Source organism: Salmo salar, chromosome ssa16 (assembly GCF_905237065.1).
Source record: "Salmo salar chromosome ssa16, Ssal_v3.1, whole genome shotgun sequence".
Lineage (NCBI taxonomy): Eukaryota > Metazoa > Chordata > Actinopteri > Salmoniformes > Salmonidae > Salmo > Salmo salar.
This window is the reverse complement of record NC_059457.1, coordinates 41,509,980-41,532,274: the sequence shown is the minus strand read 5'-3', so window position 1 is coordinate 41,532,274 and position 22,295 is coordinate 41,509,980. Positions and strand designations below refer to the sequence as shown.

General features: G+C 40.9%; 2 protein-coding genes across 3 annotated transcripts in view; one reads left to right on the top strand and one right to left on the bottom strand.

Moving 5' to 3' along the window:
- LOC106573859 (ankyrin repeat domain-containing protein 13C-A) overlaps positions 1-692 on the bottom strand; it is a 57,945-nt gene extending 57,253 nt beyond the window's left edge. The window contains exons 1-2 of the mRNA XM_045697263.1: positions 534-692; positions 271-364 (exon numbers count right to left, since the gene is read on the bottom strand). Coding sequence (XP_045553219.1) covers positions 271-322 — 52 coding nt within the window. The 5' untranslated portion in view covers positions 323-364; positions 534-692. The remainder of the gene's footprint in view (positions 1-270; positions 365-533) is intronic.
- Positions 693-733: 41 nt separating this feature from the next.
- Positions 734-13,438, top strand: LOC106573862 (cystathionine gamma-lyase). Of its 2 annotated transcripts, XM_014149274.2 has the most exons (13): positions 734-1,018; positions 5,465-5,620; positions 6,280-6,361; positions 6,529-6,624; positions 8,432-8,541; positions 8,979-9,113; positions 9,362-9,419; positions 9,525-9,602; positions 9,901-10,053; positions 10,436-10,557; positions 10,801-10,853; positions 11,136-11,274; positions 11,595-13,438. In XM_014149274.2, exons 2-13 carry the CDS (start codon positions 5,555-5,557, stop codon positions 11,607-11,609), a joined length of 1,107 nt encoding a protein of 368 aa, XP_014004749.1. In that variant the 5' UTR covers positions 734-1,018; positions 5,465-5,554; the 3' UTR covers positions 11,610-13,438. The 2 variants fall into 2 exon arrangements, with proteins under 2 accessions (XP_014004749.1, XP_014004748.1); XM_014149273.2 differs by lacking the exon at positions 734-1,018 and having other exon boundaries at positions 5,316-5,620.
- The last annotated feature ends 8,857 nt before the right edge of the window (positions 13,439-22,295 follow it).

Genomic DNA, 22,295 nt, shown 5'->3' with positions numbered 1-22,295 from the left:
ACAATGTAGCTATTATGAATAATTTTGTAATTAATCAAACCATTGAAATATATTTTTGACGATTTCCAACGAACAAGCTAGCTATCGAAAAGTTTCAGCGTGTGTAGTTAAGTTAGCCTGCTAACGTCTTCATAGCTAGTAGCATGGAATCAGGACATGACCAAACTTGCTGAGATAATGGATGTTGAAACTTCCAAGGAGAAAAAGAGGCATTGTTGAAACTCACTCATATGCTTGCAGTGTAAAAAGGGGGGTGAATGCGATTCATACCCGAATACCCCAACCAAGGATCAACTTCCAAAGAAGCTGAGAAGTGAACCATCAATGAGCCAGCTACAGGACAACATCGTCAGCATCCTCACGGCTAAAATCAAAGAGAGCGCAGATGACATCATGCATTTGGTGAAAAATAACACTATCAGTATTGTTAACCTAAGGAAATCGATTGATTTCAATGCTGAGGAAGTAAAAACTCTGAAGCAGCAGAACGCAACATTGAAAATTCAGGTTGCAAAGCAGGAGAAGAAACTCACTGAAATAGAGTCAAAGGTAAACGAGAATGACCGGTATAGTCGGAGATGGAATCTTCGAATTTATGGATTAGCAGAAAAATCTGACGAGAACATCAAAGCAAGAGTGAAGAACATTTGCAGGGCATTAGTCCCGGAGGAGGAGCGAAATGTTGTTGCAGGTTCTCTGGATGTAGTGCACCTCCTGGGTAGGCTGAGAGATGTGGAAAACAACCAGCCTCCACGACCAGTGATCATGAGATTCATTTCCAGGACAGCGAGGGATATGACGTGGAAAAGTGCAGAGAAAAATGACTATTTAAAGAATAAACCTGAGGTTCAAGGAGGATCTGAAAGCATTTGACAAAGAAGCTCGGAATCGTCTGTGGCCGATGATTGAGAGAGCAAGGAAGGAAGGGAAAAGTGCATACTTTGCGAGAGCTAAGGCTTTTGTTAATGGAAGGGAAATTCACGCTGACGCCTAGCTTGTTGACTGCTGGACTTATCAAGTGAGTTGTGCAGGACTGAGTTTTATTTGCATCTGATAAAACTTTATATTTCTTGAGGAATGAGCATTGTATGTGTGAGCCAAACTTTTTTCTATGGCAGGGAAATTCTTACTGAATTCTTACTGTTAGCTTGATGGCTATTCGTTTTTATCAATCTATGGTGCAATGTAATTTGCAATTGTATAAAAATATATATAAATATAATTTAGGTCAACCACTTGAGTGGTGCAAAGGGCTGTTTTTATTTGCAACTGGTAAGAACTTTTCTTTTTTGAGAACCTGATTCATGTGAACGTATACAAGTTTAATATTCTTCATATAGTTACTGTGATAGTAAATGTCCATTTCAGTTTTTTCTATTAATGCCAGGGGAATCAGTAATATTTTGAAAAGGAAATCTTTATTTTTGTATTGTAAGGGTAAGAGTGCCGACTTTTATTTCATTCAAGAAACTCATGCCTGTTCCACAGATACTGCGTTTTGGAAGTGTCAATGGGGGAATGATATTTGGTTTTCATTTGGTACTAATCGGTCAGCAGGTGTTGCTATTTTAAAAGGGAACTTTAAGGGTCATATATTGAGTCATGAAGCAGATAATACAGGGAGATGGATTATACTATTGGTAGATGTCAACCACGTTCAATTAATTGTTGTAAATAATTATGGTTTCAATAACAAGTCAAGTAACTGTATTTTATTTAGAGATATTGAGAGGAAAATAAGTAAAATTATGTCTAAATTTCCATTGGCCAAAGTAATATGGGGTGGAGATTTTAATGTAGTATTACATGATAATCTAGATAGATGGCCTCCTAAGGATAGCAATTCTGTTTGTGAGATAAGGAATATATGTCTAAGGTTAGGTGTTCTAGATATTTGGAAACATAAGAACCCAGATAGGATTATATTCACATGGAGTACCAAAGATTTATCAATACAATCCCATATTGATTTCTGGCTGATATCTGAAGATATGGCTGACAAGGTTGATACAGTCTCGATTGAACCATCGATATTAACAGACCACAAAGGGTTCTCAATAAAGATAAATATGCATGGTTTGTCAACAAAAAAAGTTAAAGGTTACTGGAAAATGAACAAGACTTTACTAGAGAATGAAGTATTTAAGAAGGAAGTAGCAGGAATTATTGATAAATACTGGAATTGTGCCTGTGTTATGAATACGTTTGGAAGTTACTGGGAGCTAATGAAATTTGATATAAGGCTTTTGGCTATTTCAATGGGGAAAGAAATTGCTCGTGCCAAGAGAGAGAAAGAATATGACATCATAAAGGGAATAATGGATTATACAAAAAAATCTGAACTAACTAATCAGGAATTACTGGAGCTATCATCATTGCAAATGCAGTAAGACTGTATCTACAAGGAAAAGGCCTGGGGAGCGTTTTTAAGATCAAGACGAAAATGAATGGAAGAGGGAGAGAAAAATACAAAATATTTCTTTAATTTAGAAAAAAAGGCAGGCGAAAAGACTTCCATATGTAAATTAATTATTAATAATACTCCCAATGAAAATCTAAAAGAATTCTCAGCATGTTGCCCAGTTTTATCTGAATCTGTATACATCAGCCCAGCCAGCTTCCAATATGGATCTTTTCTTAGACAATGTAGCAAACATTGCTAAGAAGATAGATCATGATTTGTGTGATGATGAGTTATCTGAAATTGAGATAAGACTGTATTAAAAGCCTTAAGGACAATAGGTCCCCTGGAAATGATGGTTTAATAAGCGAGTTTTATAAAGCATTCAATGATAAATTGATTCCTTTCATTCTTGCTATGTTTCAAGAATCAATAGAAAAAGGGGAGTTACCAGCTTCCTTAAAGCAAGGTGTAATTACTTTGATTCCCAAACCAAATAAGGATACTCTTTTATATAGACAACTGGAGACCCATTAGCCTGTTGAATAATGATGGGAAATTATTTGCTAAGAGTTTGAAACAAGGCTTGCATCATATAATTGATGAAGAACAATCTGGTTTCATGCATGGTCGACACATTAGTAATAACATCAGGTTGATCTTAGATATGATTGACTATAATGACCTCATCCTTGATGATAGTTTTCTTATGTTTGAGATTTTTATAATGCTTTTGACACTGTAGAACATGAGTTTATGTTCAAAGCAATACGTTTTTTGGGGTTTGGTGATTTATTTATTTTTTTAAAGCAGTCCAAACTTTATATAGTGGTTGTACTAGCTCTGTAAAATTAGCTCACGGGACATCCCAAAGATTTGATATTGGCCGTGGCATTCGGCAGGGCTGCCCAATTAGTCCATTTTTATATTTATTGGTTACTCAAATTATGGCTCTTCATATCAAGAAAGGTAATTTTCAAGGTGTTTCAGCACTTGGCAAGGAATCTAAACTATGTCAACTGGCTGATGATACCACCATATTTTTAAGAGACAGGAATGGGGTTTCTAAAGCAGTTTCCTGTATTGAAGACTTTTCCTTCGTTTCGGGTTTGAAAATTAATATCAATAAGTCAGTCTTATTTCCACTCAAGGATTGTGTTTTACAGGAAGTATATGGTATCCTGTAAGTCGCTCTGGATAAGAGCGTCTGCTAAATGACTAAAATGTAAATGTATCCCAATTAAACATAAGGTTACTTATCTTGGAATTGTTATATGCAAGGATGAAAAAACAAAGGAGTGAATTGAACTTGAACCCCATTATTGAGAAAACAAAGAAGAAACTGAACCTCTGGTTGATGAGAGATATTTCGTTATACGGTCAGGTTTTATTATCCAAAGCTGAAGGGTTATCCAGATCGGTTTGTCTCGTTATCACTTGATTTACCCCCTAAAATTGTAAAGGACTTAGATAAGATTCTTTATAATTTTATTTGGAGGAACAAGCCTCACTATCTACGAAAAGACATTCTCACTAATACCCAAGAACAAGGAGGTCTTGAGGTTTTAGATTTCAATACTCTAAATAATACTTTTAAAATAAATTTGATTCTGAAGTATGTTAAGAACCAGAACAGTATTTGGAATGTCTTCCCCATGTATTTATTTGACTCTGTTGGTGGTTTAGAATTTTTGCTTCGATGTAATTTTGATATTGATAAAATCCCAGTAAATTTGGCCAAATTCCATAAGCAGGCAATTTTAGCTTGGATGTTAGCGTATAAACAAAAAATTTTCCCCTCACAGATACTTTTTATGGAACAACAAAGATATACGATTTAAAAATAAGTCTCTTTTTTTCGTAACTGGTTTGAAAATTAAATTATTTTGGTTGGTCAGTTACTGAATAAAGATGGATATCTACTCTCATATGGGGAATTTCTTGAAAAGTAAAAAATTCCAGTAACCCCAAAATAATATGCAATTGTTTTTGATGCGATTCCAAGGGGGGTTGTATCTCTTTTAAATTCCTCTGTGGTTGATGTAAGTAACATAGATTTACATGAAAATATATTCATTGGCAATATTAACATCAAAGATAAATGTAGTAATAAACAGATTAGGAATATTGTTTGTGATACTACAATTCCCTCAGCAAGATTATTTTGGTCAAATATCTATGGTGAAATACAATGGGGGAAAGCATGGAAAATTGCTGACAAATATTGTATCAGTAACAAAGTAAAGGAAGTTTCATTTAAAATGTTACATAGAATTTATCCTGTGAAACATGTTTTGGAAAGATTCAAGCTGAATATTGAATATAAGTGTGATTTCTGTGGAATGGACAAGGAGACCATTTTGCATTTGTTTTTTGCCTGTATTTATAGTAGAATGTTTTGGATTGACATACAGAATTTTGTTACAAAAAAATAGGACTGGTTGTACTATTTAATGGTGTTGATGTAATGATTTATTTCAGAAATTCTGACATAGATACAGATGTATATTTAATTCAACTGCTAATAATACTAGGTAAATTTCATATTCACAAATGCAAATGGTCTAATTCAAAACCTAACTTTTTCACTTTATAAATGAGTTTAAACAATATGGCACCACTTTAACTAAAATGAAAAACAAAAAGGCAATTAAAACTTGTTGTATTATTAATGAATATGATTTGTTTGTTTAGGATTCCTGGCAATGTAAATAGCTTGTTTGTATGCTTGTTTGCATGTGACTATTCCTCTTTTGTTTGTTGATGTTTGTTAATAAAAATAAAAAATTAATTTTAAAAAACTCCTGCCAGCAACAAAATCAAATAAGCCACGTGCAAATACGGGGGACGTGGTACGGGACGCCCCTTTTGAAACACCAATCGGTAGTATCCTCTCCTTATAGAGAGGCGGTGATTGGGCTAGAAATTAAATGGGTATTACACGTCGCCGCTTATTCACAGTTCAGTTCTATTTAGATTATTCAACGGTGAAACATACACATCCTGTGAATTACTCTCAGGGAACCGGACTTGATTTGTAACATGGCTTCAAAACACCAACAGAACGACTTGCCTGCCGGGTTCCGCGTGCAGTTCAAATCTTTCGCAACAGAAGCGATCCACGTTGGTCAGGAACCGGAGCAATGGAAATCTATGGCGGTGGTACCACCTATTTCTCTGTCCACCACCTTCAAGCAGTATGGACCTGGAGATCATGCTGTAAGTTATCTAATATATACCATTAGGCTAACGTAAAGACCGTAGGGGAACTGTAGTAGGAGCTACCTGCGGTACTAATCTGAAATGTTTTTAATGTGTATTATGACCTGAAATGATAGTAGCTATCATCATTGTATATCGAGCAAGAGCTTTTCCTATGTACTGTATCTAGCTAATTTAAGTCTAGCAGTAACGCACGTCGCACGTCCTATAAAGGACTAGTTTAACAGTAGCCAAGGCCAGCAATAACCAAGGTGTCTGATATCGAGAGGCGTTCGTTCAGTATGGGGTGTCATACTGGTCTAGACGGTATACTGAACCGGTCAGTTTAAACGAATTTTCAGGGTTATTCAGGGTTAAATAAATATTAATGACATACTGTAGTAACACTACTGTATTTTGTAACATCTTTCCCTGCCCAGAACGAGCTTGGCTCATTTGGCACTTATTCATGAGTCAGAATGTTGGTTGCACGACGTCTTACAGTGATGAGAAATTACCTTTTTGTGATGAATACCGAAAGTGTTTGTGTTAGCGATTGGCATTACATTTTAAGGAATAATTAATAGCCAGATGATCAGCAGTATCAGCATCTGTTTATTTATGAAAGATGTGGTAAATGTGGGCTCTCTGAATGTGTAATGTTGTGTCTTCATCAGGGTTTTGAGTACAGTCGGAGTGGAAACCCTACAAGAAACTGTCTGGAAAAAGCTGTTGCTGCTTTGGATGGAGCAAAGTATTGTAAGTGTTCATGTCTGACACCACTACCCCATGAATTTGTATCTAATAAAATATAACAAGTTAGAGAATGTAGGCCTATAGCTTACAGGTAGAAAATATCGCTATACATTTAACTAGACTCTGTTTACAACTTGACGAGAATGTATTCTTAATTGAATTTTCTGTAGGTTTTGCTCTTGCTTCCGGGCTGGCTGCGACTATGACCATCACTCACATGCTTAAAGCTGGAGATGGCGTTGTCTGCATGAGTGATGTGTATGGAGGTAAGACATGGCCCACAGTGTCTGTAAAACTCTCTGGAGAACTACCAAAAGGTAGACAATGTTGCCAGTGAAAGAGTACACACATACAGTTGAAGTCGGAAGTTTACTTACATTTAGGTTGGAGTCATTAAAACTTGTTTTTCAACCACTCCACACATTTCTTGTTAACAAACTATAGTTTTGGCAAGTCGGTTAGGACATCTACTTTGTGCATGACACAAGTAATTTTTCCAACAATTGTTTACAGACAGATTATTTCACTTATAATTCACTGTATCACAATTCCAGTGGGTCAGAAATGTACATACACTAAGTTGACTGTGCCTTTAAACAGCTTGGAAAATTCCAGAAAATGATGTCATGCTTTAGAAGCTTCTGATAGGCTAATTGACATCATTTGAGTCAATTGGAGGTGTACATATGGATGTATTTCAAGGCCTACCTTCAAACTCAGTGCCTCGTTGCTTGACATCATGGGAAAATGAAAATAAATCAGCCAAGACCTCAGAGAAAGAAAAAAAATTGTAGACCTCAACAAGTCTGGTTCATCCTTGGGAGCAATTTCCAAATGCCTGAAGGTACCACGTTCATCTGTACAAACAATAGTAGGCAAGTATAAACACCAGGGACCACACAGCCGTCATACCGCTCAGGAAGGATACATGTTCTGTCTCCTAGAGATGAACGTACTTTGGTGCGAAAAGTGCAAATCAATCCCAGAACAACAGTAAGTAACCTTGTGAAAATACTGGAGGAAACAGGTACAAAAGTATCTATATCCACAGTAAAACGAGTCCTATATCGACAAAACCTGAAAGGCCGCTCAGAAAGGAAGAAGCCACTGCTCCAAAACTGCCATTAAAAAAAGCCAGACTACGGTTTGCAACTGCACATGGGGACAAAGATTGTACTTTTTGGAGAAATGTCCTCTGGTCTGATGAAACAAAAATAGAAATGTTTGACCATAATGACCATTGTTATGTTTGGAGGAAAAAGGGTGAGGCTTGCAAGTCGAAGAACACCATCCCAACCGTGAAGCACGGGGGTGGCAGCATCATGTTGTGGGGGTGCTTTGCTGCAGGAGAGACTGGTGCACTTCACAAAAATAGATGGCATCATGAGGAAAGGACAATTCTGTGGATATATTGAAGCAACATCTCAAGACATCAGTCAGGAAGTTAAAGCTTGGTCGCAAATGGGTCTTCCAAATGGACAATGACCCCAAGCATACTTCCAAAGTTGTGGCAAAATGGCTTAAGGACAACAAAGTCAAGGTATTGGAGTGGCCATCACAAAGCCCAGACCTCAATCCTATAGAAAATCTGTGGGCAGAACTGAAAAGGCGTGTGTGAGCAAGGAGGCCTACAAACCTGACTCAGTTACACCAGCTCTGTCAGGAGGAATGGGCCAAAATTCACCCAACTTATTGTGGGAAGCTTGTGGAAGGCTGCCTGAAACGTTTGACCCAAGTTAAACAATTTAAAGGCAATGCTACCAAATACTGATTGAGTGTATGTAAACTTCTGACCCACTGGGAATGTGATGAAAGAAATAATAGCTGAAATAAATCATTCTCGCTAATATTATTCTGACATTTCACATTCTTAAAATAAAGTGGTGATCCTAACTGATCTAAGACAGGGATTTTTTACTAGGATTAAATGTCAGGAATTGTTTTAAAACAGAGTTTAAATATATTTGGCTAAGGTGTATGTAAACTTCCAACTTCAACTGGATTTGTAAGTATGGTTTGATGCATACAGCCATTACCATGAAACAGTAATACATGCTGCCTTTTTCTCTACAGGCACCAATCGTTACTTCCGGAAGATTGCTGCAGAATTTGGCTTGGATGTCTCCTTTGCTGATTTTACCAAAATCGAGTTGCTCCAGGCCGCTCTTAAGTCGAACACAAAGGTAAGTGGAATTCTAAGTCTGCTTAGTTACCTTATTCCATTTATTTATTTTCACCTAAATCTCAAGTTTGAAAGAACCCAGGTTTCAGGTTTCCAGGCTGTTGGTGTGAGAATCGATGTGTCATCCAGCATCAGCACTACCGTTTCGCTTTTGTTCTTCATGTTAAGTGCTCCACCCTGAGCTTTTCCATGAGTCATGGCATCATCAAGGAGAAACTTCGCTGTGACTTGTCTCTCCTGTCCATACATGACCATAGTTTAATACCTAGATTTTTTTACGTTTTTGATTAGGAGCCAAAACTATGAAACTCAAATGACACCTGCTGCTACAAGGCTAGATACTGTATATGATTGATATATACTGTATTACCTTCCACTCAAACTAATTTGTTCATGGAATTCTGAAGGGATTCTCTTTTATTTTCTATCTTCATGTAGTTAGTATGGATTGAGACTCCCACCAACCCTATGATGAAGGTGGTGGATATCCAGGCCTGTGCAGCTGTGGTCCACCAACACAACAAGGATACCGTGGTGGTTGTGGACAACACTTTTATGTCAGCCTACTTCCAGGTATGTAACAAGTCTATCCTGCCCTGTATGCGTTGTTGGTTTTGTATCTAGATTGTTGGTTCTGCATTGCCACGTTCAGCCCAGGGACCGTTGGAAATGAAAACCTTAGTGAATTGAATTAAAATGGATGTGTTCCTTTATTTCACGCTCTCGAGTTTAACACATCCAGTCATTTCCTCCTCACAGATCAATTCATAGTGTCATTGATTAACCAGAATATACTCCAATGTGTTTCTCTTGCTCTTTAGCGCCCCTTGGACCTCGGAGCAGACATCTGCATGTATTCAGCTACTAAGTACATGAATGGTAGGTACATTCTGTCTGTACATTGATGTTGACCGAAGAGAATTTCCACACAAATAAAATCAGTTTACATGGGAGTTTTATTTTTTTTTCTTATTTGATTGACAGGTCACAGTGATGTTGTAATGGGCCTGGTGTCTGTGAACAGTGAGGACCTGTATGACCGACTGAAGTTCCTACAGAATGGTGAGAGATGAATCAATGGCAACTGGATAAAAGCTATGCATGCTAAGCTGACACACCCGCCACATTTTTTTCCTACTATGATTGAGGCACTTGAACTTCACTGTGAAGCAGTTGCTACATTTTTGTGACTTACTTTTGCCCATCAAATACCCACACATGCTAGTGATGCCAGGGCTTTCCACCAATTATAAACCACTGATACAGAAGGCTTTGTGTGTTACCCTGGTTGATTCTTTGTCTGAGGGGCTGATTGGTGTGTTGTGTAACGCATTGTTCTTCCTTACTGTACCCTGACAAGCCCTGGGAGCCGTACCGTCCCCCTTTGACTGCTACCTGTGTAACCGTGGCCTGAAGACCCTGCACCTGCGCATGAGGCAGCACTTCAAGAATGCCCTGGTGGTGGCCAAGTTCCTGGAGGCTGACCCCAGGGTGGACAGAGTCATCTTTCCAGGTGACGTGGGGGGGGTTCTCTGTGGATGTCAAACTGTAGTACTTCTGTGTATTGCATAAAACGCATGTTTTAACTGATTCAGAGGAGTTTGGTTAAATGTGGAAGACACATTTCAGTTGAATGCATTCCGTTGTACAACTGACTAGGTATCCCCCTTTCCTTTAATATGCTTTCTGGGCAAATGGGTGATGTAACAAAAATGTGGACAATGCATTCACTTTGGTAATTCCCTGGGCCAGTAGAAGCACATATAGTTAAACACATAGCACATGCCTCTCCAGTTACTCTCTTATTCTCTGCGCTTGAGTCGACCGCACCCGGTGGTTAAGGGATTTAACAGTCGACTGACTGGTTTTCCTCTTATTCCCCCTTCACTCTGTAGGCTTACCCTCCCACCCCCAGCACGAGCTAATGAAGAGACAGTGCACAGGCTGCCCAGGGATGATCACTTTTTACATAAAGGGAAAACTGGAGAATGCCACCACCTTCCTCAGCAGCCTCAAGGTGATTACAGAATTGAAACGCTCATGTTTGATTCACAATATAATGCGAAGGCGATCTCTACTGGACTGGTCTGGTTACGCTGCATACACCGTAGTTGCTGGAACTATGCTGGAAAGAACAGTGTAAAAAGAAACTGTTCGGCTCTATAGTATGAGGCATCATTGTATTTTACTACAGTATGTGTTGTGAATTCAATCACAGATGGACACAGTAATAACATTTTTTTGCTGTTTTTTATTTCAGTTGTTCGCACTTGCCGAGAGCCTTGGCGGTTATGAAAGTTTGGCAGAGCATCCGTAAATATTCCTACATATCATCAACAATCGTAATATTGCTATGATATTTAGATTCAAAATGGTGTCAGCTGAACCAAAAAATGTACTGTAATATCGAAATATAAAGTACTTTGATTGCCTCACTTTTTGAACAATAATGCCACAAGGGGGCAGCAGTGGGCAAGAAATATTTTATATATGTATATGTGTGTGTGTGTTTGAAACCAACAGTTTAAACATAGTGCCAATAGAAATTGATTATTTTTTCATATATAGCGATTTTCCCTTTTCTTTCCCTCTCAGGGCGATAATGACCCATGCATCTGTTCCAGAGAGTGATAGGGCTGCCCTGGGGATCAGTGACACGCTGATCCGTCTGTCTGTGGGGCTGGAGGACGAGCAGGACATCATTGAGGACCTGGAACAAGCCCTGAACGTCGCGGTATGTACACTACCATACAATACACTACACTCTGCCTGCACACTACTGTACAATACACTACACTCTGCCTGCTCATAGCATACTCCCTGAAAACAAGTCTCTAACCTCAGCTAGCCTAGCACCAAGAACCACTGATTTCTGGCCATTGCGAAGTAGGGTAGCTCTGTCAAATCCAGACAAATGGGACCTGTTCAGTGATGATAATCACTGGAATATTTTGTCCCAAACACATCCATAGTACATCCACTGAACATACCATTGCCCTCGACTATCCTTACCACACAAATGGTTGTTTCCATCTTTTTGTTTTCTTTGAGCAGCATCCAAATAAGTAATGTCTTCACGACGTCCCAAGACCAGCGGTTGTCTGTCATCAGCGGGGCGGAGCAAAGGCAAGAGTACCCGGTGTTTCTAGCCGTGTACAAGGAGAGAGCAGCGAGATGGTGCCTCAACACAGCACACACAAACTGTATTTATGAATGCACTCATCAGGGAAAAACCTGCTCTTTAAACATACGCTTTCTTCATTAATTATTGATAAGCTTTTTTATCATAAATTCTTTGAATGCTGATTTTATCAGGAGGAACTATTCCTAAATTTTATTTCTTGCTGCTTTTGCTGTGTGTGTGTGTGTGTGTGTGTGTTTTTTTGTTGTTGTTTGGATGGCATTATTCAATTAAAACTGTTATTCGGGACTTTCAGGAGTAAGGGAAAACAGCATTCAGTTGTCTTTCTGCTTCATACAGTTAAACATGAAAACTAATGTACGGTACATTGAACCAAGAGAAGAATGTCTTGCTCTGTAAATGTCGGGACAGCAGTTTTGATTAAATACAACGGTGTCTGACTATCAGATGTATGCCTAGTAAAGGAGTCTTAAAGGAAGTTGGCCCATGAGGGAGTGCCAACTGCATGCTTGTCCTTGCCTTGTGTCGAACATTTTTAATGGAATGACTCAAACAAGGATTATTCTTTTGAGCAATGTACAAAGTTCCAGTGGTGTTGCTAAACTCAACCCACAGGCTAGTTCTCAGATCAAAACACCCAATGTCAGGGTTTTCTAAATGAGAACCGACCAACCCCACGTCGTGTTGGAGCTCTTCACTCAATTGACAGTGTTATCAATCACATACAGTAAGTATGATATCTCTGATTGCTACGCAAGTATGTGCTTCAATTGGGAAAGACCATGTTTGATCAATGTCATCTGTGTGACCAAACTCATTACATTCACTTTGCAGTACGTCATGTTGGAACTCTCATTCACTCAACTGTGTTATAAATCACATATCATACATACTGTATCTGTTCGCTACAATGTCTGATCTATGTTATCTGTGTGATGTACTGTAGAATGTAGGCTACTGTTTATTAAGCTGTTGTAAACAATGCAATAGAGTAAAACAAATGTGTAATTTTGTTTAACCTCTACGGGATCGGTGTCCCTAAACCAGGACGGTTGTTGCTAATGTCACTAGAATGACGTTGTATGCAACAGCCAACTTTCCGGGACATAGACATGTCTTATGGGCAGAAAGCTTAAATTCTTGTTAATCTAACTGCAGTGAAATACCATGCTATTGTTTGAGGAGAGTGCACAACAACAAAACTTTTATCACGGCAACTGGTTTGATACATTCACCTCTGAAGGTAAATAATGTTCTTACATTCAGTAATCTTGCTCTGATTTGTCATCCTGTGGGTCCCAGAGATAAAATTAAGCATAGTTTTGTTTGATTAAAATATATTTTTTTGTTCAAATGTAGGAACTGGGGTCTACAATTTGACCCCACTGCTGTCTCTGGCTCCCTGCCTGGCCATCTAGATGTGTGAAAGTTATTTTATAGGCTAATGATCCATCATGTATGACATTCCTGGGAGTGTGTGAACTTACATTTTTTTTATTATCATAGCATTTTTGTATGTTCTCTATAGTTATGTACTTGAAAATGTATACCAATTCGGCACATTTGGGCAAACTCCTGGCAAACTTGATACGAAATATTGTGCAGTGATGTAATTCTTAACTGGATCAGTCTGAAAATTTGTGCACACACTGCTGCCATCTAAATTACACCTATCTGAAAGTATGGCCTTTCTCTTGCATTTCAAAGATGGGGAAAAAAAATTAAACGCAGTTTCTTTTGTTTGTATCAACTTTTACCAGATGTGATGTGTTATTCTCCTACATTAATTTCACATTTCTACAAACTTCAGTGTTTCAAATGGTATCAAGAATATGCATATCCTTGCTACAGGCAGTTCGATTTGTGTGTCATAACTAAGTTTATTCACCCACTGTAAAGACAAAGCATGATGACACAAGCACATATGTATAACCTCCAACTAGGTGGGGTCAACTCCTTACACATCTACACAGCCAATACATCTCTGTTGCTCGGCAGGAACTTAATTGGTTCCTCTCACTGGTCTAGTCATGGCCCTGCCTGATGCAAGAAACTTTGTGGACGTGGAAATGTATGTGTGGGAGTTAGGACTGTAGTAGAGTTCGAGCCGCACTCCCTGACCAGCTGTCAAGTGTCTTCACTGACGTTATACATTTTAGTCATTTAGCAGACACTCTTAGGGTTAAGTACCTTGCTCAAGGGCACTTTTCCCTTAGTCAGCTCGGGGATTCAAACCAGCAACCTTTCAGTTACTAGCTCAATGATCTTAACCAGTAAACTACCTGCCGCCCTCTCCCTGACCCAGTCCGTAATGCCTACAGTCCCTGTGTCCGTAGTTCCTGCGTCCAAGAACGCCAAGGTAACCTGTCTAAATGACTATCGCCCCGTAGCACTCACATCTGTAGCAATGAAATGCTTTGAAAGGCTGGTCATGGCTCACATCAATACCATCATCTTCAGACACCATGTACCCACTGCAATTGGCATACTGCCCAAACAGAGCCACAGATTGTGTCAATCTCTATTGCACCTCTGTCACCTGGACAAGAGGAACACCTATGTGAGAATGCTGTTTATTGACTACATCTCAGTGTTCAACACCATAGTCCAAGCTCATCACTAAGCTAAGGACCCTAGGACTGAACACCTACCTCTGCAACTGGAACCTGGACATCCTGACGGGCCGCACCCAGGTGGTGAGGGTAGGCAACGAAACATCCGCCAGGCTGACCAACATGGGGGCACCACAAGTGTGCGTGCATAGTCCCATCCTGTACTCCCTGTTCACCCACGACTGCGTGGCCACGCACTACTCCAACACCATTACGTTTGCTGACGACACAACTGTGGTAGGCCTGATCACCGATGGCGATGAGACAGCCCATAAGGAGGTCAGAGACCTGGCAGTGTGGTGCCAGGACAACAACCTCTCCCTCAACATCAGCAAGACAAAGGAGCTGATCGTGGACTACAGGAAATGGAGGGCCGAGCAGGCTCCAATTCACATTGACAGGGCTGTAGTGGAGCGGGTCAAGAGCTTTAAGTTCCTTGGTGTCCACATCACTAAGGATCTATCATGGTCCACACACACATGAAGAGGACGACAATGCTTCCCCCTCAGGAGGCTGAAAAGGTTTGGCATGGGCCCTCAGATCCTCAAAGTTCTACAGCTGCATAACTGGGAGCATCTTGACTGGCTGCATCACCGCTTAGTATGGCAACTGCTTGGCATCCGACCGCAAGGTGCTACAGAGGGTAGTGCGTACGGCGCAGACATCACTGGGGCAGAGCTCCCTGACATCCAGGACCTGCCAGCCAGGCCTAATCGCCAAACATCAGTGCCCTACCTCACTAATGCTCTTGTGGCTGAATGGAAGAAAGTCCCCGCAGCAATGTTCCAACATCAAGTGGAAAACCTTCCAAGAAGAGTGGAGGCTGTTATCACCGTAAAGGGGGGGACCAACTCCATATTAATGCCCATGATTTTATAATGAGATGTTTGACAAGCAGGTGTCCACATACTTTAAGTAACCCGTAAGTAAGCATTTCACTGTTAGTCTACACCTGTTGTTTACGAAGCATGTGAAGAATAACATTTTATTTGATTTCATTAGACTAGTGTCAGAAGTGAGATCACACTTGGCTACTTACACCTGTTTGTGGAACTATTTCAGGAACTGTGGAATGTCAAGGTCAGATCAGGCAGATGTGTAAGAAATAGGAATTGGAATGCATCTACCAAATGTGGTGATTTGATCCGGTATTACTAGCTACTAGGATTATGAAATGTCATGTCTGTTTGCACAGTACGCCTCTCTCTTTTGCATACTTCCTTATTAAATCAAATTCCTTTATAAAGCCCTTCTTACATCAGCTGATGTACAGAAACTAGAGGTCGGCCGATTATGACTTTTCAACGCCGATACCGATTATTGGAGGACCCAAAAAAGCCGATACCAATTAAATCGGCCTATATATATATATATATATATATATATATATATATATATATATATATATATATATATATATATACATATATGTGTAATAATGACAATTACAACAATACTGAATGAACACTTATTTTAACTTAACATAATACATCAATAAAATCAATTTAGTCTAATAATGATAATAAATAATGAAACATTCAATTTGGTTTAAATAATGCAAAAACAAAGTGTTGGAGAAGAAAGTAAAAGTGCAATATGTGCCATGTAAAAAAGCTAACGTTTAAGTTCCTTGCTCAGAACATGAGAACATATGAAAGCTGGTGGTTCCTTTAAACATGAGTCTTCAGTATTCCCAGGTCACTTTTGAATGCTGGCGGTGCCTTCACTCTAGTGGTAGCATGAGACGGAGTCTACAACCCACACAAGTGGCTCAGGTAGCGCAGCTCATCCAGGATGGCACATCAATGCGAGCTGTGGCAAGAAGGTTTGCGGTGTCTGTCAGCGTAGTGTCCAGAGCATGGAGGCACTACCAGGAGACAGGCCAGTGCATCAGGGGATGTGGAGGAGGGCAACAACCCAGCAGCAGGACCGCTACCTCCGCCTTTGTGCAAGGAGGAGCAGGAGGAGCACTGCCAGAGCCCTGCAAAATGACCTCCAGCAGGCCACAAATGTGCATGTGTCTGCTCAAACGGTCAGAAACAGACTCCACGAGGGTGGTATGAGGGTCCGACGTCCACAGGTGGGGGTTGTGCTTACAGCCCAACACCGTGCAGGACGTTTGGCATTTGCTAGAGAACACCAAGATTGGCAAATTCGCCACTGGCGCCCTGTGCTCTTCACAGATGAAAGCAGGTTCACACTGAGCACGTGACAGACGTGACAGAGTCTGGAGACGCCGTGGAGAACGTTCTGCTGCCTGCAACATCCTCCAGCATGACCGGTTTGGCGGTGGGTCAGTCATGGTGTGGGGTGGCATTTCTTTGGGGGCCGCACAGCCCTCCATGTGCTCGCCAGAGGTAGCCTGACTGCCATTAGGTACCGAGATGAGATCCTCAGACCCCTTGTGAGACCATATGCTGGTGCGGTTGGCCCTGGGTTCCTCCTAATGCAAGACAATGCTAGACCTCATGTGGCTGGAGTGTGTCAGCAGTTCCTGCAAGAGGAAGGCATTGATGCTATGGACTGGCCCGCCCGTTCCCCAGAACTGAATCCAATTGAGCACATCTGGGACATCATGTCTCGCTCCATCCACCAACGCCACGTTGCACCACAGACTGTCCAGGAGTTGGCGGATGCTTTAGTCCAGGTCTGGGAGGAGATCCCTCAGGAGACCATCCGCCACCTCATCAGGAGCATGCCCAGGCGTTGTAGGGAGGTCATACAGGCACGTGGAGGCCACACACACTACTGACCCTCATTTTGACTTGTTTTAAGGTCTTTACATCAAAGTTGGATCAGCCTGTAGTGTGGTTTTCCACTTTAATTTTGAGTGTGACTCCATATCCAGACCTCCATGGGTTGATAAATTGGATTTCCATTGATTATTTGTGTGATTTTGTTGTCAGCACATTCAGATCTAGGATGTGTTGTTTGTGTTCCCTTTATTTTTTTGAGCAGTGTATAATAACACACAGAAATACGAGCCTTAGGTCATTAATATGGTCAAATCCAGAAACTATCATTTCGAAAACAAAACGTTTATTCTTTCAGTGAAATATGGAACCATTCCGTATTTTATCTAAAGGGTGGCAACCCTAAATCTAAATATTGCTGTTACATTGCACAACCTTCAATGTTATGTCATAAGTACGTAAAATTCTGGCAAATTAGTTCGCAACGAGCCAGGCGGCCCAAACTGTTGCATATACCCTGACTCTGCGTGCAATGAACGCAAGAGAAGTGACACAATTTCCCTAGTTTAATATTGCCTGCTAACATGAATTTCTTTTATCTAAATATGCAGGTTTAAAAAATATATACTTCTGTTTATTGATTTTAAGAAAGGCATTGATATTTATGGTTAGGTACATTTGTGCAACGATTGTGCTTTTTTTGCAAATGTGCTTTTGTTAAATCATCCCCCGTTTGGCGAAGTTGGCTGTCTTTGTTAGGAAGAAATAGTATTCACACAGTTCGCAATGAGCAAGGCAGCCCAAACTGCTGCATATACCCTAACTCTGTTGCACAGAACGCAAGAGAAGTGACACAATTTCCCTAGTTAAAAAAAACATGATAGCAGGCAGTATTAACTAAATATGCAGGTTTAAAAATATATACTTGTGTATTGATTTTAAGAAAGGCGTTGATGTTTATGTTTAGGTACACATTGGTGCAACGACAGTGCTTTTTTCGCAAATGCGCTTGTTAAATCACCCGATTGGCGAAGTAGGCTGTGATTCAATGATTAATTAACAGGCACCGCATCAATTATATGCAACGCAGGACAAGCAAGATAAACTAGTAATATCATCAACCATGTGTAATTAACTAGTGATTATGTTAAGATTGATTGTTTTTTTATAAGATATGTTTAATGCTAGCTAGCACCTTACCTTGGCTCCTTGCTGCACTCGCATAACAGGTAGTCAGCCTGCCATGCAGTCTCCTCATGGAGTGCAATGTAATCGGCCATGATCAGTGTCCAAAAATGACGATTACCGATTGTTATGAAAACTTGAAATCGGTCCTAATTAAATCGGCCATTCCGATTAATCGGTCGACCTCAAACAGAAACCCAGCCTAAAACCCCAAACAGCAAGCAATGCAGGTGTAGAAGCACAGTGGCTAGGAAAAACTCCCTAGAAAGGCCAGAACCTAGGAAGAAACCTAGAGAGGAAGCAGGCTATGAGAGGTGGCCAGTCCTCTTCTGGCTGTGCCAGGTGGAGATTATAACAGAACATGGCCAGGATGTTCAAATTTTCATAGATTACCAGCAGGGTCAAATAATAATAATAATCACAGTGGTTGTCGAGGGTGCAACAGGTCAGCACCTCAGTAAATGTCAGTTGGCTTTTCATAGCCGATCATTCAGAGTATCTCTACCGCTCCTGCTGTCTCTAGAGTTGAAAACAGCAGGTCTGGGACAGGTAGCACGTCCGGTGAACAGGGTTCCATAGCCGCAGGCAGAACCGTTGAAACTGGAGCAGCAGCATGACCAGGTGGACTGGGGACAGCAAGGAGTCATCAGCCCAGTTAGTCCTGAGGCACGGTCCTAGGGCTCAGGTCCTCCAAGAGAGAGAAAGTAAGAAAGAGAGAAAGAGAGAGAATTAGAGAGAGCATACTTAAATTCACACAGGACACCGGATAAGACACGAGAAATACTCCAGATATAACAGACTTACCCTAGCCCCCCCGACACAAACTACTGCAGCATAAATACTAGAGGCTGAGAGGAGGGGTCGGGAGACACTCTGGCCCCGTCCGACGATGCACCGGACAGGGCCAAACAGGCAGGATATAACCCCACCCACTTGCCAAAGCACAGCCCCCACACCATTAGAGGGATATCTTCAACCACCAACTTACCATCCTGAGACAAGGCCGAGTATAGCCCACGAAGATCTCCCCCACGGCACAATCCAAGGGGGGGCAGGAAGCTCACGTCAGTGACGCAACCCACTCAAGTGACGCACCCCTCCTAGGGAAGGCATGGAAGAGCACCAGTAAGCCAGTGACTCAGCCTCTGTAATAGGGTTAGAGGCAGAGAATCCCAGTGGAGAGAGGGGAACCGGCCAGGCAGAGACAGTAAGGGCGGTTCGTTGCTCCAGTGCCTTTCCGTTCACCTTCACACTCCTGGGCCAGACTACACTCAATCATAGGACCTACTGAAGAGATGTCTTCAGTAAAGACTTAAAGGTTGAGACCGAGTCTGCGTCTCTCACATGGATAGGCAGACCATTCCATAAAAATGGAGCTCTATAGGAGAAAGCCCTGCCTCCAGCTGTTTGCTTACAAATTCTAGGGACAGTAAGGAGGCCTGCATCTTGTGACCATAGCGTACGTGTAGGTATGTACGGCAGGACCAAATTGGAAAGATAGGTAGGAGCAAGCCCATGTAATGCTTTGTAGGTTAGCAGTAAAATCTTGAAATCAACCCTTGCCTTAACAGGAAGCCAGTGTAGAGGCTAGCACTGGAGTAATATGATCAATTTTTGGGGCTCTAGTCAAGATTCTAGCAGCCATGTTTAGCACTAACTGAAGTTTATTTAGTGCTTTATCCGGGTAGCCGGAAAGTAGAGCATTGCAGTAGTATAACCTAGAAGTGACAAAAGCATGGATTAATCTTTCTGCATCATTTTTGGACAAAAAGTTTCTGATTTTTGCAATGTTACGTAGATGGAAAAAAGCTGTCCTTGAAACAGTCTTGATATGTTCATCAAAAGAGAGATCAGGGTCCAGTGTAACGCCGAGGTCCTTCAGTTTTATTTGAGATGACTGTACAACCATCAAGATTATTTGTCAGATTCAACAGAATATCTCTTTGTTTCTTGGGACCTAGAACTAGCATCTCTGTTTTGTCCGAGTTTAAAAGTATAACATTTGCCACCATCAACTTCCTTATGTCTGAAACACAGGCTTCCAGGGAGGGTAATTTTGGGGCTTCACCATGTTTCAGCAAAATGTACAGCTGTGTCATCCGCATAGCAGTGAAAGTTAACATTATGTTTCCGAATGACATCACCAAGAGGTAAAATATATAGTGAAAACAGTGGTCCTAAAACAGAGCCTTGAGGAACACCAAAATGTACAGTTGATATCTTTCCGACAGATAAGATCTAAACCAGGCCAGAACTTATCCGTGTAGACCAATTTGGTTTTCCAATCTCTCCAAAAGAATGTGGTGATCGATGGTATCAAAAGCAGCACTAAGGTCTAGGAGCATGAGGACAGATGCAGAGCCTCGGTCTGATGCCATTAAGAGGTAATTTACCACCTTCACAAGTGCAGTCTCAGTTCTATGATGGGGTCTAAAACCAGACTGAAGCGTTTCGTATACATTGTTTGTCTTCAGGAAGGCAGTGAGTTGCTGCGCAACAGCTTTTTAATTTTTTTGAGAGGAATGGGAGATTCGATATAGGCTGATAGTTTTTTATATTTTCTGGGTCAAGGTTAGGCTTTTTCAAGAGAGGCTTTATTACTGCCACTTTTGGTCAGTTTGGTACACATCCGGTGGATAGAGAGCCGTTTATTATGTTCAACATAGCCAAACACAGGAAGCAGCTCTTTCAGTAGTTTAGTTGGAATAGGGTCCAGTATGCAGCTTGAACGTTTAGAGGCCATGATTATTTTCATCAATGTGTCAAGAGATATAGTACTAAAAAAACTTGAGCGTCTCCCTTGATCCTAGGTCCTGGCAGAGTTGTGCAGACTCAGGACAACTGAGCTTTGTAGGAATACTCAGATTTAAAGAGGAGTCCGTAATTTGCTTTCTACTGATCATGATCTTTTCCTCAAAGAAGTTCATGAATTTATTACTGCTGAAGTGAAAGCCATCCTCTCTTGGGGAATGCTGCTTTTTAGTTAGCTTTGCGACAGTATCAAAAAGACATTTTGGATTGTTCTTATTTTCCTAAATTAAGTTGGAAAAATAGGATGATCGAGCAGCAGTGAGGGCTCTTCGATGCACGGTACTGTCTTTCCAAGCTAGTCGGAATGCTTCCCGTTTGGTGTAGCGCCATTTCTGTTCCAATTTTCTGGAAGCTTGCTTCAGAGCTCGGGTATTTTCTGTATACCAGGGAGCTAGTTTCTTATGATAAATTGTTTTTGTTTTTAGGGTTGCGACTGCATCTAGGGTATTGCGCAAGGTTAAATTGAGTTCCTCAGTTAGGTGGTTAACTGATTTTTGTACTCTGACATCCTTGGGTAGGTGGAGGGAGTCTGGAAGGGCATCTAGGAATCTTTGGATTGTCCAAGAATTTATAGCACGGCTTCTGATGATCCTTGGTTAGGGTCTGAGATTATTTGTTGTGATTGCAAACGTAATAAAATGGTGGTCCGATAGTCCAGGATTATGAGGAAAAACATTAAGATCCACAACATTTATTCCACGGGACAAAACTAGGTCCAGAGTATGACTGTGGCAGTGAGTAGGTCTAGAGACATGCTGGACAAAACCCACTGAGTCGATGATGGCTCCGAAAGCCTTTTGGAGTGGGTCTGTGAACTTTTCCATGTGAATATTAAAGTCACCAAAAATGTGAATATTATCTGCCATGACTACAAGGTCCGATAGGAATTCAGGGAACTCAGTGAGGAACGCTGTATATGGCCGAGGAGGCCTGTAAACAGTAGCTATAAAAAGTGATTGAGTAGGCTGCATAGATTTCATGACTAGAAGCTCAAAAGACAAAAATGTAGTTTTTTTATTTTGTAAATTGAAATATGCTATCGTAAATGTTAGCAACACCTCCGCCTTTGCAGGATGCGCAGGGGATATGGTCTCTAGTGTAACCAGGAGGTGAGGCCTCATCTAACACAGTAAATTAATCCGCTTAAGCCATGTTTCAGTCAGGCCAATCACATCAAGATTATGATCAGTGACTAGTTAATTGACTATAACTGCCCTGGAAGTGAGGGATCTAACATTAAGTAGCCCTATTTTGAGATGTGAGGTGTCACAATCGCTTTCAATAATGCCAGGAATGGAGGAGGTCTTTATTC